We start from the raw sequence: 13,960 nt of genomic DNA, 5'->3' as shown, positions 1-13,960 counted from the left end.
CATTTTGTGTACCTTATTTACTATTTTTCTCGATCAGCCTATGATACCTATTGAGTACAAGTAAACCGTACTCACTCCTACTTTACCATTCTGGGGAAGATCCATGTTCGAGTGCGCCCTACATTGCTTGATTTGGGCGATTGTTAGAGCTTTTAAGGTAGTTGGTGATTTTAGGCGTTCAGATGTATTCTACTACCTTTCCTTATAGACTATATCTTTATTTTCCTTTTAGACACAGAGTTTCTCTTGTATTTGAATATCTTGTTTATTTTTTTGGATTCGAGTTGTACTATTTACGTTCTTATATAGTTGACACCTAGTTTTGGGAGTTATGATTGCAGTATTATGTTTCTTTCCGCATTTATTATACTTGTATGGTTCAGCTTCATTCTAGAAGTGTCACGACCTAAACTAGGGACTAGTCGTGAGGGGTATCTCAAGTCTGCCAAGGATTGGAGACCACCCCTATTAGCCTTGTCAACCCGAACACAATATAACTAGTAGCGGATGAGTTCCAAACATATAACAAGATAGATAAATCAACTGAAAAGGATCTAAGAATCCACAATACTAAATACAACCATATCATGTCCACAAAAGTCTCTAAGAAACTAAATATCAATCAAAGTTGGGACAAGCCCCCGACCATAGCCAAAAACCCACAGAAATAGTCTAAGACATAAGTAAAGACAAGACCATGAAATGAGGGCCTTCCGGAGAATGAAAGCTCACCAATTTAAAGCTGACTCTCAGACAATCTAGAAATCACCTACCACTTGATAACGCTCAAATTACACTCTTGAATGGGTGTAAGCAATCATTGTCAATATAAAACCCAACTAGGTTGGGGTTGAATCCCACAGGGAATAGGGTGTGAACTTCGATTTGTTTACAAAAGACTTTACTGGTAGTTTACTATTTCTGAAAGATGGGGGTTTAAGTTCTCAGTGTGTTAAATATCACTTTCAATAATTCAGTGTTTGTAATCAAGATAAATGGGAAACCAGAGCTATGTTCACCAAGGGTTTTGGGAATTGACAGATACTAGGTAATGCTAGAGATTTTTGGAATGAGTAGAACAATAGAATATCCCTGACGATTATACTATCTGACTTATCTCTCGACCTCACCAGACAATTTATTATCTAATTCTCTCGAACTAAGATAACTTATCTATTTCCAATAGGATGTTATCTTAGGTAGATTAATCCAGTTACGACATTAATCATTAAACAGAAGCTTGGTAGCTTCCGAGTCCCTGTGATAATTCACGTTCCCTAGTCTATTTCTCCGTTAGAAGCAAATAAAACCTAAGCATAATCTAATGTTTGCAACCACTAGATTTCAGTTCAAACAATAGAATTTCAAGATGTTCTACTACTCTTTGAATCCGTTAATCACCTAGCATCATATCAAACCCTAATCCATGGATCCCACAACCCTGGCTAATGGAATTAGCCGCTCATGATTTGATGAACCAACTCACAAGTTGAATTCATAATGATAAAGATAACTTACAATCAGATGAAAAACAACAAGTAGTTTCTTCGATTAAATCACCAGGTAGAAACCCAAAAATAGTTGATAAAAACAAAAATAATTGATGTAAGAGAGCAATGTTATGTACCTCTCTTCCCTAGGTTAATGTCTGATAGCTCACAAAAAATCCTCCTCACAGGTCTTTTTATAGTCAACCCTAAATAAGGAAATAAGATTAATATTTAAGATTTTCTGCGGGATAGGTGACGGCATTCTTGACGGCGCATCATACATATGACGGCGTGTGCAGTCTGCCGTCAAGGTTTCCAGTGAATTACTATCTTCTAATCTTTATGACGGCGAATCTGAAGACGTGTCAAATATGTGATGGCCTATGAAAAATGTCATCACATCTTCACTGGGAATCAGCATAATCTGCCTCAGTTGACGGCCACTTTGATGGCCTATCCCATTGTTGACGGCGCGTTCCAAACGTCGTCACATTTTATCCCAATTTTTCAAGTTCTGTCTAACTTGACGGTGACTTCGACAGTCTGTCATATGTTCTGACAGCGCATCAAAAAGGGCGTCAACTTCACTATAGATCATTTGCACCAAATTTCAGCTAATTTCTTCTTCCTTTCTTTGGCTTCCTCCCTGATCACTTGTGTCTGCATTACAACAGTAAAAGCAATCAAAAACAACAAAAGTTGCTTAAGACTTCACAATTACTCTGGGTTAAAGGCCTTAAATGTGTTTGCCACTGCGCAGACATCAACACCCTCAACTTAAAGCAATTGCTTGTCCTCAAGCAACTTAATCTAAGTAAGAAAGCACATGGCACATTCAGCACCCATAACTCAAAACAAATTTATTCTTTCAAAGCCAAACCACTGGGCATATCATTGAAAACAGTACTGTAACACAAAGAAATCAAGTGGTATCATCAATTTTTGGCTATGATAACCATTCATACATCAATACCACATTTTCTAAACAAGCAAGTAGTTAGTGACGATACTCGTGTGCCCTCATAACAATGAAATCCCCCTCTCCTCATACGAGATGTCTATCCATACAAATTGGGGTTTATCATAAGTCTTTCACTCTCATAAGAAAGTTCCATTCAAAGTATGCCAAGTACCATAGGCTTGCCCTTATTTTCATTACCAGACCTCAGATAGGCCATTCAAGATCACTATAGGGCTTCTTGTAGGCTTGTACTATGGTTTGGGGCTGGTATGGTACTCAAGGTTATTTAGAGTGACTATGCTTCCTTGTCACTATACTTCATTCTTGGACTCACTAATGATCTTCTTTCGTTTCTCCTCTTTTTTTGACTATCCACATTCAAGTTGGGTGCTGTAACAACCCTTTTTTTTTTATTTTTTTTACTTTATTAGCATTAATAGCACCCTGCTCTAGTTTATTCTCTTTTAATCCACCATTCTTCATGATCCTCATTTTACACCATGCACCTCTATGGTAGCCACCCTCAACTTAGGTTGTTTGCCTAAATCAAGGTGCTCAGTGTCCAAGGAAGCCCAGGGGTAAATATGTCTATTACGATATCAATGGGAAGGTGAAAGGTGTCATACAAAATAAATGGTCAAACTAAGCTCTAAACAGGGATCAAAAGGGCGTTATACATACAGGGAAGAATATTTAGGCTAAAAGTGAGTTAATGAACGACAACCTATGATTCTATCCTGACTCCTATCTCAAGATCATAGCAAGACTAACCGGGAAAGTTCTGGCTTTGGCATCCAGAGGGAAATAAGTAATAGCTCACACACCTGGCACACAAGTATATCACATATTACCACTTATCTAGTTTATGCCATTATTCAGTAATGATCATCAAACAGCTATAATTAATGCGACAACAAGAGTAACAATGGTCACAAGTAAATGTAATCTGCACAGTTTATCAAGCAAGGCATTGGAAGGATGGTTAAGTGGTGAGCAAAACATGTCATAGCCTTTTGTGCCCTCCCTTTTTTTGAACTATTTTACAACAATAGAATACCAGTCACCCTCAACTTAGAACTAAGGCAAAAGACTAGATTAAGAGTTAGAGTATACATGAACTAGTTTATTTTCAGGGATCATGGGTTGCCTCCCATGCAACGCTTGATTTAATGTTGCGGCATGACTCACGTGTCTCGATTACCTCAGACTTTATCAAGATAGCTGATGGTGATGCTTTTCACTGATTCTTCCAGGCCAATGTAAAGCTTGACCCGTTGCCCATTTACCTTGAATGTACTGCCATCTCCATTTTCAAGTTCCACCACTCTGGATGAGTGTAATTGATTTACCTTAAAAGGACCTGACCACTTAGATTTCAGCTTTCCTGGGAATAATTTAAGCCTAGAATTAAACAGAAGCACCAAGTCCCCTTTATTGAACTCTCATTTCTCTATTTTCTAGTCATGGTACTTTTTTATCTTTTCTTTATACAAATCTACTCGTTCATATGCCCTGAGATGGAATTCATCCATTTCATTCAGTTGCCCCAGTCGCATCTCTGCTGCTTCCTTCCAATTCAAATTCAACCTCTTGAACGCCCACAAAGCCTTGTGTTCCAGCTCTATTGGCAAATGACACACTTTTGCATAGACCAGCTGAAATGGTGACATGCCAATGGGTGTCTTAAAAGCAGTTCGGTACGCCCACAAGGCATCATCAAGTTTTTGGGACCAGTCTTTTTGGCTAGCATTAACTGTCTTAGCTAGGATGGCATTAACTTCACGATTCGACACCTCCACTTGCCAACTGGTTTGCGGGTGGTATGGAGTAGCCAGTTTGTGTTGTTTCACTCCATATTTTGCTAGGGCTTCTCGATTTATTGCAAAAGTGAGATCCTCCATCGCTTATGATAGTACGTGGTACTCCGAAGCGAGAGAAGATATTATTTTTGAGAAAAGAAATGACTCTCTTTCCCTTATTGTCAGCCAAAGTAACATCTTCAACTCATTTAGACACATAGTCAACAACAACCAGAATATACTCTATTCTATAAGAACTTATAAACGGCCCCATGAAGTCAATGCCTCAGACATCAAATAATTCCACTTCAAGCATCTTAGTCAATGGCATTTCATGTCTTTTAGATATTGATCCCTGCCTTTGACATTGATCACATTTTTGCACAAACTCGTGGGCATCTTTAAATAATGTTAGCCAATAATAGCTACTCTGCAACACCTTTTTAGTCCCAGTTGGGGGTCACCTGTAGGGTGACCCCCAACTGGGGAAGCATGGCATGCTTTCAGTATGGACAGTACATCTACTTCGGGTACGCATCTCCGTATGGTGCTTTTTGCACACTGCTAAAAAAGATAAGGCTCATTTGCGAAGTAGTGTGTTACATCATGCAAAAACTTCTTCTTTTGGTGAAATGAAAGATTGTCTGGGATGATCTCACTCACAACATAGTTTGCATAGTCCTCGTACCAGGGCAGTGATCCCACAGTAGTTGTCAGGATCTCCTCATCAGGAAATACATCATCTATCTTGGTTTCATCATTGACTTCCTGTTCACCTTCCATTCTAGATAAATGATCTGCAACCTGATTTTCACAACCTTTCATATCTTTGACTTCGAAGTCAAACTCTTGCTATAGCAACACCCATCTAATAAGCCTCGATTTAGCATTATTCTTGGCCATTAAGTATCGCAATACGACATGGTCAGTATGGACTACCGCTTTAGTCCTGAGCAGATAGGATCTGAATTTCTCGAAAGTATACACTACAACTAGCAGTTCCTGTTTAGTTACTATGTAATTCTTTTATGCTTCATTCCGGGCTTTGCTGGGATAATATATCGGGTGAAATAACTTATCCCTCTTTTGTCCCAATACAGCTCCCAGTGCAACCCCACTTGCATCACACATTATTTCAAATAGTTTTTTCCAATCAAGCACAATAATAAGGGGGGCTTCAATCAGCTTCTTTTTAAGGCACTCAAATGCCTTCAGGCATTCATCATCAAAGAGAAATTTCACTTCCTTCTCCAACAGCCTGCAAAGTGGATTTGCAACTTTTGAGAAGTCTTTTATGAATCTCTAATAGAACCTTGCATGATCAAGATAACTACGCACTCCCTTTATTGAAATGGGGGCGGTAATTTCTCAATAACTTCCACCTTTGCTTGATCAATTTCAATCCCTTTTTCATAAATTTTATGGCCCAGCACAATACCCTCCTTTACCATAAAATGACATTTTTCCCTGTTAAGCACTAGATTAAATTCAGCACATCTTTGCAAGGCCACATTTAGATTCTCCAGACACATTTCAAATGAATTACCTACCACAGAGAAATCATCCATGAATACCTCTATGGTGTCTTCTACCATGTCAGAGAAGATGGACATCATGCACCATTGAAAAGTGGCGGGTGCATTGCATAGCCCAAATGGCATCCTCTTAAATGTAAAGGTGCCATATGGGCATGTGAACGTCATCTTCTCTTTATCTTTCGGAGCAATGCAGATTTGGTTATATCCAGAATAACCATCCAGGAAGCAATACCACCCCCAACAGCCAATCGATCTAGTATTTGGTCCATAAAAGACATTGGAAAATATCCCTTTAGCGTCCAAGAGTTTAACTTACGGTAGTCCATACAGACTCTCCACCCGGTCACTGGTCTGAGTGGAATCAGCTCATTCTTATCATTAGCAACCACCGTCATTCCTCTTTTCTTGGGCACACATTAAACTGGACTCACCCACTTGCTGTTAGAAATACGGTAAACCACTCCTACATCCAACTACTTAATAGTCTCTTTTTTAACCACCTCTTACATTGGTGGGTTAAGACGGTCCTGATGCTTAATGGTAGGATTTCAATCTTCTTCTAGTTGGATTTTATGCGTACAAATGCCCGGGGGAATGCCAATAATGTCTGCGATGGTCCATCCGATTGCTCCCTTGTGCCTCTAAAGTACTGAAATAAGTGCATTTACCCGTTGTTCTTCCAAATCAGCTGCAATAATAACAAGTAACGTGTTCCCCTTTCCCAAAAACACATGCCGTAAGTGACCAGGTAGCTCCTTCAATTCCAATACCTGAGGTGCTTCAATAGATGGATTGGCTGGTGGTGTTGGTCGATTTGCTAGATCAAGGTTGAGCATTTTAGGGGCATAGAATACGAGCCCAAGATAGTCAGGGCACAAACTGTCTCTTCATACCCCTCAATTCCTTCATTATTATAGTTTATCACAACCGCGGCTAGGGGTTCAATAACAAGCTGTTTAGTTCTGACCATATCCTGTTCGTCCGTAAAATACACATCAACTACTGAGAACACACTTATTTCCTCATGTTTCTTTATTAATTTTCCCATATCAAATCGTACCTCTTCATCGTTTACCCTGAACATGAGATCATTTGCTCTCAAATAGATCAACACACTTCCAGTTGTAAGGAAAGGTCGACCCAAGATTATAGGTACCTCGAAGTCTACCTCACAGTCTAGAATGACGAAGTCTGCAGGAAATATGAAATTTGAGACCTTAACCAATACATCATACAGATAGGTTATTTTATTGATTTGTCGGCCATCACCAACCTCATATTAGTAGGTGTGGGATTCCCCAGGCCCAATTTTTCATAAATAGTCAAAGGCATCAGGCTGACGCTTGCTCCCAAATCACATAGTGCTTTAGTGAATTCCATGGTTCCAATTGTGCAGGGAATAGTGACTGCACCTAGATTCGAATTTTTTTGCATCAAGTTCCTTGTGGAAATAGCACTGCAATGATGGATTTCTGCTTTTAGTTCGCAACTCACCACTCGTTTCTTGGTAATAATGTCTTTCATGAATTTTGTAAATCCTGGCATTTTCGCAAGTGCTTTGATCAAAGGCACATTTATAGTCAATTGCTTGAGCATTGCTAGGAACTTGCTAAATTTTGCATCATCTGCCTTCTTTCTCAGCCGTTGAGGAAAGGGAGGTGGTGGCCTTGGGATGGTTTTTTAACACCACTTCCTCTTCCTTCTCTTCGTCCAACATATCAATAGAACTATCCAGCTTCTCAGACTCCTCTAGATGTTGTTCTGCTGGTTCCTCTACAACTTTCTCAATGTTCACAGATTTGCCCACAGAAGGACCAGATAACATCTTACCACTCCTAGTGGTAATCATCAGACATGAACTGTCTGCCTTCTGATCCTAAACCGTTTGTGTAAGTGAAGTACCACTTATTCCCTTTTTAGTGTTGATGAAATTTAACTTATCTGTTGCTCTAACTGCCGAATCAAAGTTAAATGTAAACTAACCAACTGACTCATAGTAGAAAATTCACTCCTCATACTGGTTAATCCTGCGTTGGTAGCCTTTACTCCTTTTAACAGTTCTTTCATTATATCCTCCATAGACCACTTTCCCGAACTAATTACAGCCGCTTTTTGATCTCCAACACGAACATACAACCCACTTCTGTGATTTCTGCTTCTCTAGTTTTCATGCTCCCTGTCTCTATGATTAGGATTGTCATACCCGTTCCGACCTTGATTCCCTTGGCTAACGCCTCGAAACCCCCCATCCCCCCGATTAGTAACATAGTTAGCTTTTTTTTCAGGTTTTAGATTGACACAGTCTTGAATCATTACAACTTTTACCTTTTCTATCCTTCCTGACTCTAAATTCTTGGTGAGCAGGTCCATTTGAGTCTTTAGATGGTTTATATCTTGATCCTTCTCCTCATCTCTTCTGCGTTGTTCATCATTCATTTCAATAGGAATAGTTGGACTTGCAACCACTGAATCGCTGGTATAGCAAGCCTGACTTAGTTTGGTCATCCTATTTAGCATATTAGCAGCATCTTGAAATGACAGAGCAAAAAATTACCCACCAACAGCGTTATCTACCATTGGCTTTGTCACAGAGTTAAAAGCTCTGTACAAAGTCTCCATCAAGTGTATGTCCGTCATGTTATGGTTCGGACACTATGTCAGCTTCTTCTTGAACCTTTCCCAAGTTTCATGTAAAGCCTTATTTGGGAGCTGTCTAAAATTGTTGATATCATCCCTTAATTATACCTTTTTGGATGGTGGAAAGAACCTTTCTAGGAAAGCTTCTCTCAACTGCCTCTAGTTGGTTATAGAGTCAGGCGTCAACTCATTTAACCACAATGTTACCTCTCCGAACAGAGACAGCGAAAACAGCCTCAACTGGATAGTGCTTTGGCTCACTCCTGGGTTATCAAAGGATTTGCAAATGGTGATAAAGTTCACCAGATGCAGGTTGGGGTCATCCCCAGGAAGGCCTCCAAACAACCCCTTCAGATTTAAGAGCTGGATCATTGTGCTTGTGATATTGAACTTTTCTCCAGGTGCTAACGGAGGAGGAATGATCGCACCCATTGCACCTGCTCCATCCACATCGTCATCATCAGCAACCTCATACCGCAGCGGTTGGTTGCCATTCTGCTTATGTGGTGGGGTTCAGTATTGAGTAGTGCTTGGCATAACCTATAAAATACTACAAACAAACAAAAACAACAACCGAACATAAATCTAGAAAACTTAACTATCAGCAAATTTTTGCACACAAACTTTTAGTCTACAACCGTATTCCCTGGCAACAGCGCTATTTTTTATAACGCTCAAATTACACTCTTGAATGGGTGTAAGCGATCGGTGTCAATATAAAACCCAACTAAGTTGGGGTCGAATCCCATAGGGATTAGGGTGTGAACTTCAATTTGTTTACGAAAGACTTTACTGGTAGTTTATTGTTTTCAAAAGATGGGGATTTAAGTTCTCAGTGTGTTAAATATCACTTTCAATAATTCAGTGTTTGTAATCAAGATAAATAGGAAACCAGAGCTATGTTCACCAAGGGTTTTAGGATTTGACAGATACTAGGTAATGCTAGAGATTTTTGGAATGAGTAGAACAATAGAATATCCCTGACGATTATACTATCTGAATTATCTCTCGACCTCACCAGACAATTTATTATCTAATTCTCTCGAACTTAGATAACTTATCTATTTCCAATAGGATGTTATCTCAGGTAGATTAATCCAGCTATGGCATTAATCATTAAACAAAAGGTTGGTAGCTTCCGAGTCCCTGTTGATAATTCACGTCCCCTAGTCTATTTCTCCATTAGAAGCAAATAAAACCTAAAGCATAATCTAATGTTTGCAACCACTAGATTTCAGTTCAAACAACAGAATTTTAAGATATTCTACTACTCTTTGAATCCATCAATCGCGTAGAATCATATCAAACCCTAATCCATGGATCCCACAACCCCGGCTAATGGAATTAGCCACTCATGATTTGATGAACGAATTCATAAGTTGAATTCATAATGATAAGGATAACTTACAATTAGATGGAAAACAACAATTAGTTTCTTCGATTGAATCACCGGGTAGAAGCCCAAAAATAGTTGATAAAAACAAGAAGAATAATTGATGTAAGAGAGCAATGTTACGTGACTCTCTTCCCTAGGTTAATGTATAATAGCTCACAACAAATCCTCCTCACAGGTCCTTTTATAGTCAACCCTAAATAAGGAAATAAGATTAATATTTAAGATTTTCTACGGGATAGGTGATGACATTCTTGACGGCGCGTCATATGTATGATGGCGTTTGTAGTCTGTCGTCAAGGTTTCCAGTGAATTACTATCTTCTGATCTTTATGATGGCGAATCTGATGACGTGTCAAATATCTGATGGCCTGTGAAAAATGTCATCACATCTTCACTGGAAATCAGCATAATTTGTCACAGTTGACGGCTATTTTGACGTCTTATCCCATTATTGACGGCTCGTTCCAAACGTCGTCATATTTTATCCCAATTTTTCAGGTTCTGTCTAACTAGACGGAAACTTTGACAGTCTGTCATATGTTCTGACGGCACGTCAAAAAGGCCGTCAACTTTACTATAGCTCATTTACACCAGATTTCAGCTGATTTCTACTTCCTTTCTTTGGCTTCCTCCCCGATCACTTGTGTTTGCATTACAACAGTAAAAGCAATCAAAAACATCAAAAGTTGCTTAAGACTTCGCAATTACTCTGGGTTAAAGGCCTTAAATGTGTTTGCTATTGCGCACACATCACCACTGCATAAGGAAGTTGAAGTGTCTTCGAGCCCTGTATCTCGTGGGGAAACAACGTTCGGGATGATTAGCAGGGTGAATGATAGCATGTACCTCAAGGAAGGGATAAAATAATGCCATGATCAATCATTCTAAAACCATATGCTCACAATCATATACATATACATATAATATGCCGGTATAAGGGACACGGTTTAGCATGAGGTTTAATATATTAGCCTTGACTGTGTAGCTACCATGTTATCTAGGCACCCACGGGCTATATGGGTTTAACTCACTCTGCTGAAAGGGCCCTAGTGCATGTTACCCGCATGAACCAGAGATATTCAAGGAAGACTAGGGAATACCCCGACCCCCGTTATTCCAGGATACACTCATAGACACACATATATATAAGTATGAACTATGCACACGGTCATCAAGACCTCCATGCTGGCAAACATGGTTTCTAGTGTTCGTCCTCCCTGGGAGTTACACCTTCACGGTAAGCTACACAACCCCCATTAATCCCAATTAAAATAGTTTGCACATTCCCATTCATTAACCAAGAATAATCCATTATGACATATACCACCGTTATCGTCATACTATTTATGCTTGCAAGATAATATCATTATGCCATTTCAATTATTCATCACTTTGGGCAAATGCACCAATCCTCGTGATTTATCAAGTCAAATTTGACGGAATGCCTCGACCCTCGTAGTTTATAAAAATCAACTTGAGGTAATGCCTCGACCTTTATAGTTTATAATTAATTCAACACATGACCAAGAAGGCCTTCCAAAACCATTTTATCAGTTTAACTATTTATGAAATGCAATAGTTTATGAGAGTAAGCTAAATCATGTGATTATCAATGTTTCAAAGATAATTATGCAAGTGGATTAAGGGCAACACGATTTCCAAAAGCCATTCCAAACCAAAATCATCAATTTGGGGGAATACCACAACCCCCATCCCATATTACCATACCCATTCACCCAATCAGTTCTAAAACCATCAATAAATCATAAAAAATGCATATAAAATCATGGGATCACCATTCAAACAACAATCATCCAAAACCATCAACACAAGCTCTAAAACCAACATTTAAAATCATATGAATATCAACATTGCATGCCATGAACAAAACATAAGTTTGTAGGAAACAGATACATGCTTGAAAATATCAAGAATTTGGAGAAGAACCCACACAAACTGACCCGAGGAATCTCAATTCCTTGAAAACCCTAGTTTTTATTGATTAAGGAATTAGAGAGAGTTTAAGAGTAGTTTATGATGTTCTAAGTGATGAAAATAAGCCCGTTAGATGTTTTATGGTTGTGGGTCATGATTGGGGAAAGAGAAAAATGACCAAAGTGCCCCCAATTAAAACACAAGAAACATTGTCACCAGTCACTACGGGACACCTTACGACTCGTAGGCATTTATTACAAGTAGTCTCCATGACTCGTGGTCTGGAGAATAACTCCAGGTACCTTTACTAGTTTGGTCATGAGTCACACCCCACGACTCGTGATCAGACATTATGACTCTTAAGGGTCCAGTCGTGACATCAATAAAAAACTAGGGCATTCCTTACTGGTTTGCCTACGACTTGATCCCTATAGCTCGTAATGAGTCTTCACCACTCGTGAGGTCTTTGTCATACTCAGGACATAAACTTTAGGCAACCTAGTAGTCAAAAAACGACTGGCACACTAGGACTCCTAAGAAGTCTTCACAGCTCATCACCTAAGTCGTACCCTGGACAGTGAGCTTAAAACTCAGAAATTTTCAGAGGCAAAATATCTGAAGTGTTACATTGCCCCCCAAGGATCATTCGTCCCCAAATTAGGAGTCATGAAATCCATTAGCACGAATGCAATAAAATTGCAATCACAAAACTATTAACAAAGTCAAAAAATAAAAAGAGTAGGAAGACGCATACCTTAATCATGATTATCCAAACCGGGGAACAGGAACGATTATTTGGACTTCATGTCCTCTTCAAATTCCTAAGTAGCTTCTTCCACCTTTTTGTTCCTCTAAAGGACTTTCACTGAAGCCATATCCTTAGTCCTCAAACAATGGACCTATCAAAAATCTCAATTGGAAACTCCTCATAAGACAAAGAATCTGAAATACCGACACAGTCAATAGGAACAACAAAAGAAAGATCACCCATGTACTTCTTCAACATCGATACATGGAAAATTAGGTGAATGAAACCCAAAATCAAAGGCAAATCCAATTCATAAGCGACATTACCCACTCTTCTCAAAATTAGGTACAGACCTACATAGCAGGGACTGAGCTTTCCCTTCTTCACAAACCTCATCACTTTCTTTGTGGGAGATACCTTCAGGAACACCCAATCACCAACCTTAAACTCTAACGCTCTTCACCTCACATCCACGAAGGACTTTTGGCAACTCTGAGAATTATTAAGTATATTTTAAATAACATTAACCTTCTCCATGTCTTGGTGAACCAAGTCAGGACCAAATAATCAAGTCTCACTAACCTCAAACCACCCAATCGAAGATCTACACCTCCTACCATAAAGAGCCTCAAAAGAGTCATCCTAACACTAGAGTGATAATTATTATTGTAATTGAACCCTATGAAAGGAAAATGATCCTCCCAACTACCTCCAAGATCAATTACACAGGCTTTTAGCATATCTTCTAAAGTTTAAATGGTCCTCTCCACTTGTACATCTATCTTAGGGTGGAACGTCGTTCTAAGGTTCACCCGTGTGCTCAAGCCTTTCTGAAATAAACACCAAAAGTGAGAAGAGAACTGCATATATTGATTCAAAATAATAAAAATTGGAGCACCATGCAATTTGAAAATCTCTAGAATAAACAACCTAGAATAATACTTTCAAGAATAAGTAGTCCTCACAGGCAAAAAGTAAGCAGGTTTAGTCATCCTATCCACGATGACCTAAATGGAATCATGCTAATTCTAAGTCTGTGGAAGACTAATAGTAAAATCCATGTGGATTATCTTCCATTTCCACATGGGAAACTCAATCTCTTGAGACATACCGCCAGGCCTCAAGTGCTCAACCTTCACTTGCTGACACACCATACACTTAGCCACAAAGATAGCCATATGTCTCTTTATCTTATTTCACTAATAAATCTCCTCAAGTCATGGTACATCTTCATTGAACCAGGATGAACTATATGCCTTGACTCATGAGCCTCAGTCAAAATCCTTTTTCGCAACCCATCCACATCACAAATACATAGTCTGCCTTGGTATCTCAAGATACCATCACCATTAATCTCAAAAGCCATAACCTTTTACTGACCCATATCAGCCTTAATCTGCATAAGAATAGGATCCAAACCCTGCTTCTCCTTCACTCAACACCAAGAGATGATTTA

The 13,960-nt window shown here is 39.1% G+C and overlaps 1 protein-coding gene across 1 annotated transcript; it reads right to left on the bottom strand.

The window, feature by feature from the left end:
- Positions 1-2,084: 2,084 nt before the first annotated feature.
- On the bottom strand, positions 2,085-4,352 carry LOC124898597. The gene is made up of 3 exons (XM_047412232.1): positions 3,997-4,352; positions 3,738-3,852; positions 2,085-2,150 (listed from the first exon to the last, which is right to left on the bottom strand). The coding sequence occupies exons 1-3, from the start codon at positions 4,350-4,352 to the stop codon at positions 2,085-2,087; spliced, it is 537 nt and encodes a 178-aa protein (XP_047268188.1).
- Between the last annotated feature and the right edge of the window lie 9,608 nt (positions 4,353-13,960).

This window comes from Capsicum annuum, chromosome 5 (assembly GCF_002878395.1).
Source record: "Capsicum annuum cultivar UCD-10X-F1 chromosome 5, UCD10Xv1.1, whole genome shotgun sequence".
NCBI classification, from domain to species: Eukaryota; Viridiplantae; Streptophyta; class Magnoliopsida; order Solanales; family Solanaceae; genus Capsicum; species Capsicum annuum.
The sequence above is the reverse complement of the archived record's forward strand: the minus strand, read 5'-3'. Positions and strand labels throughout refer to the sequence as shown.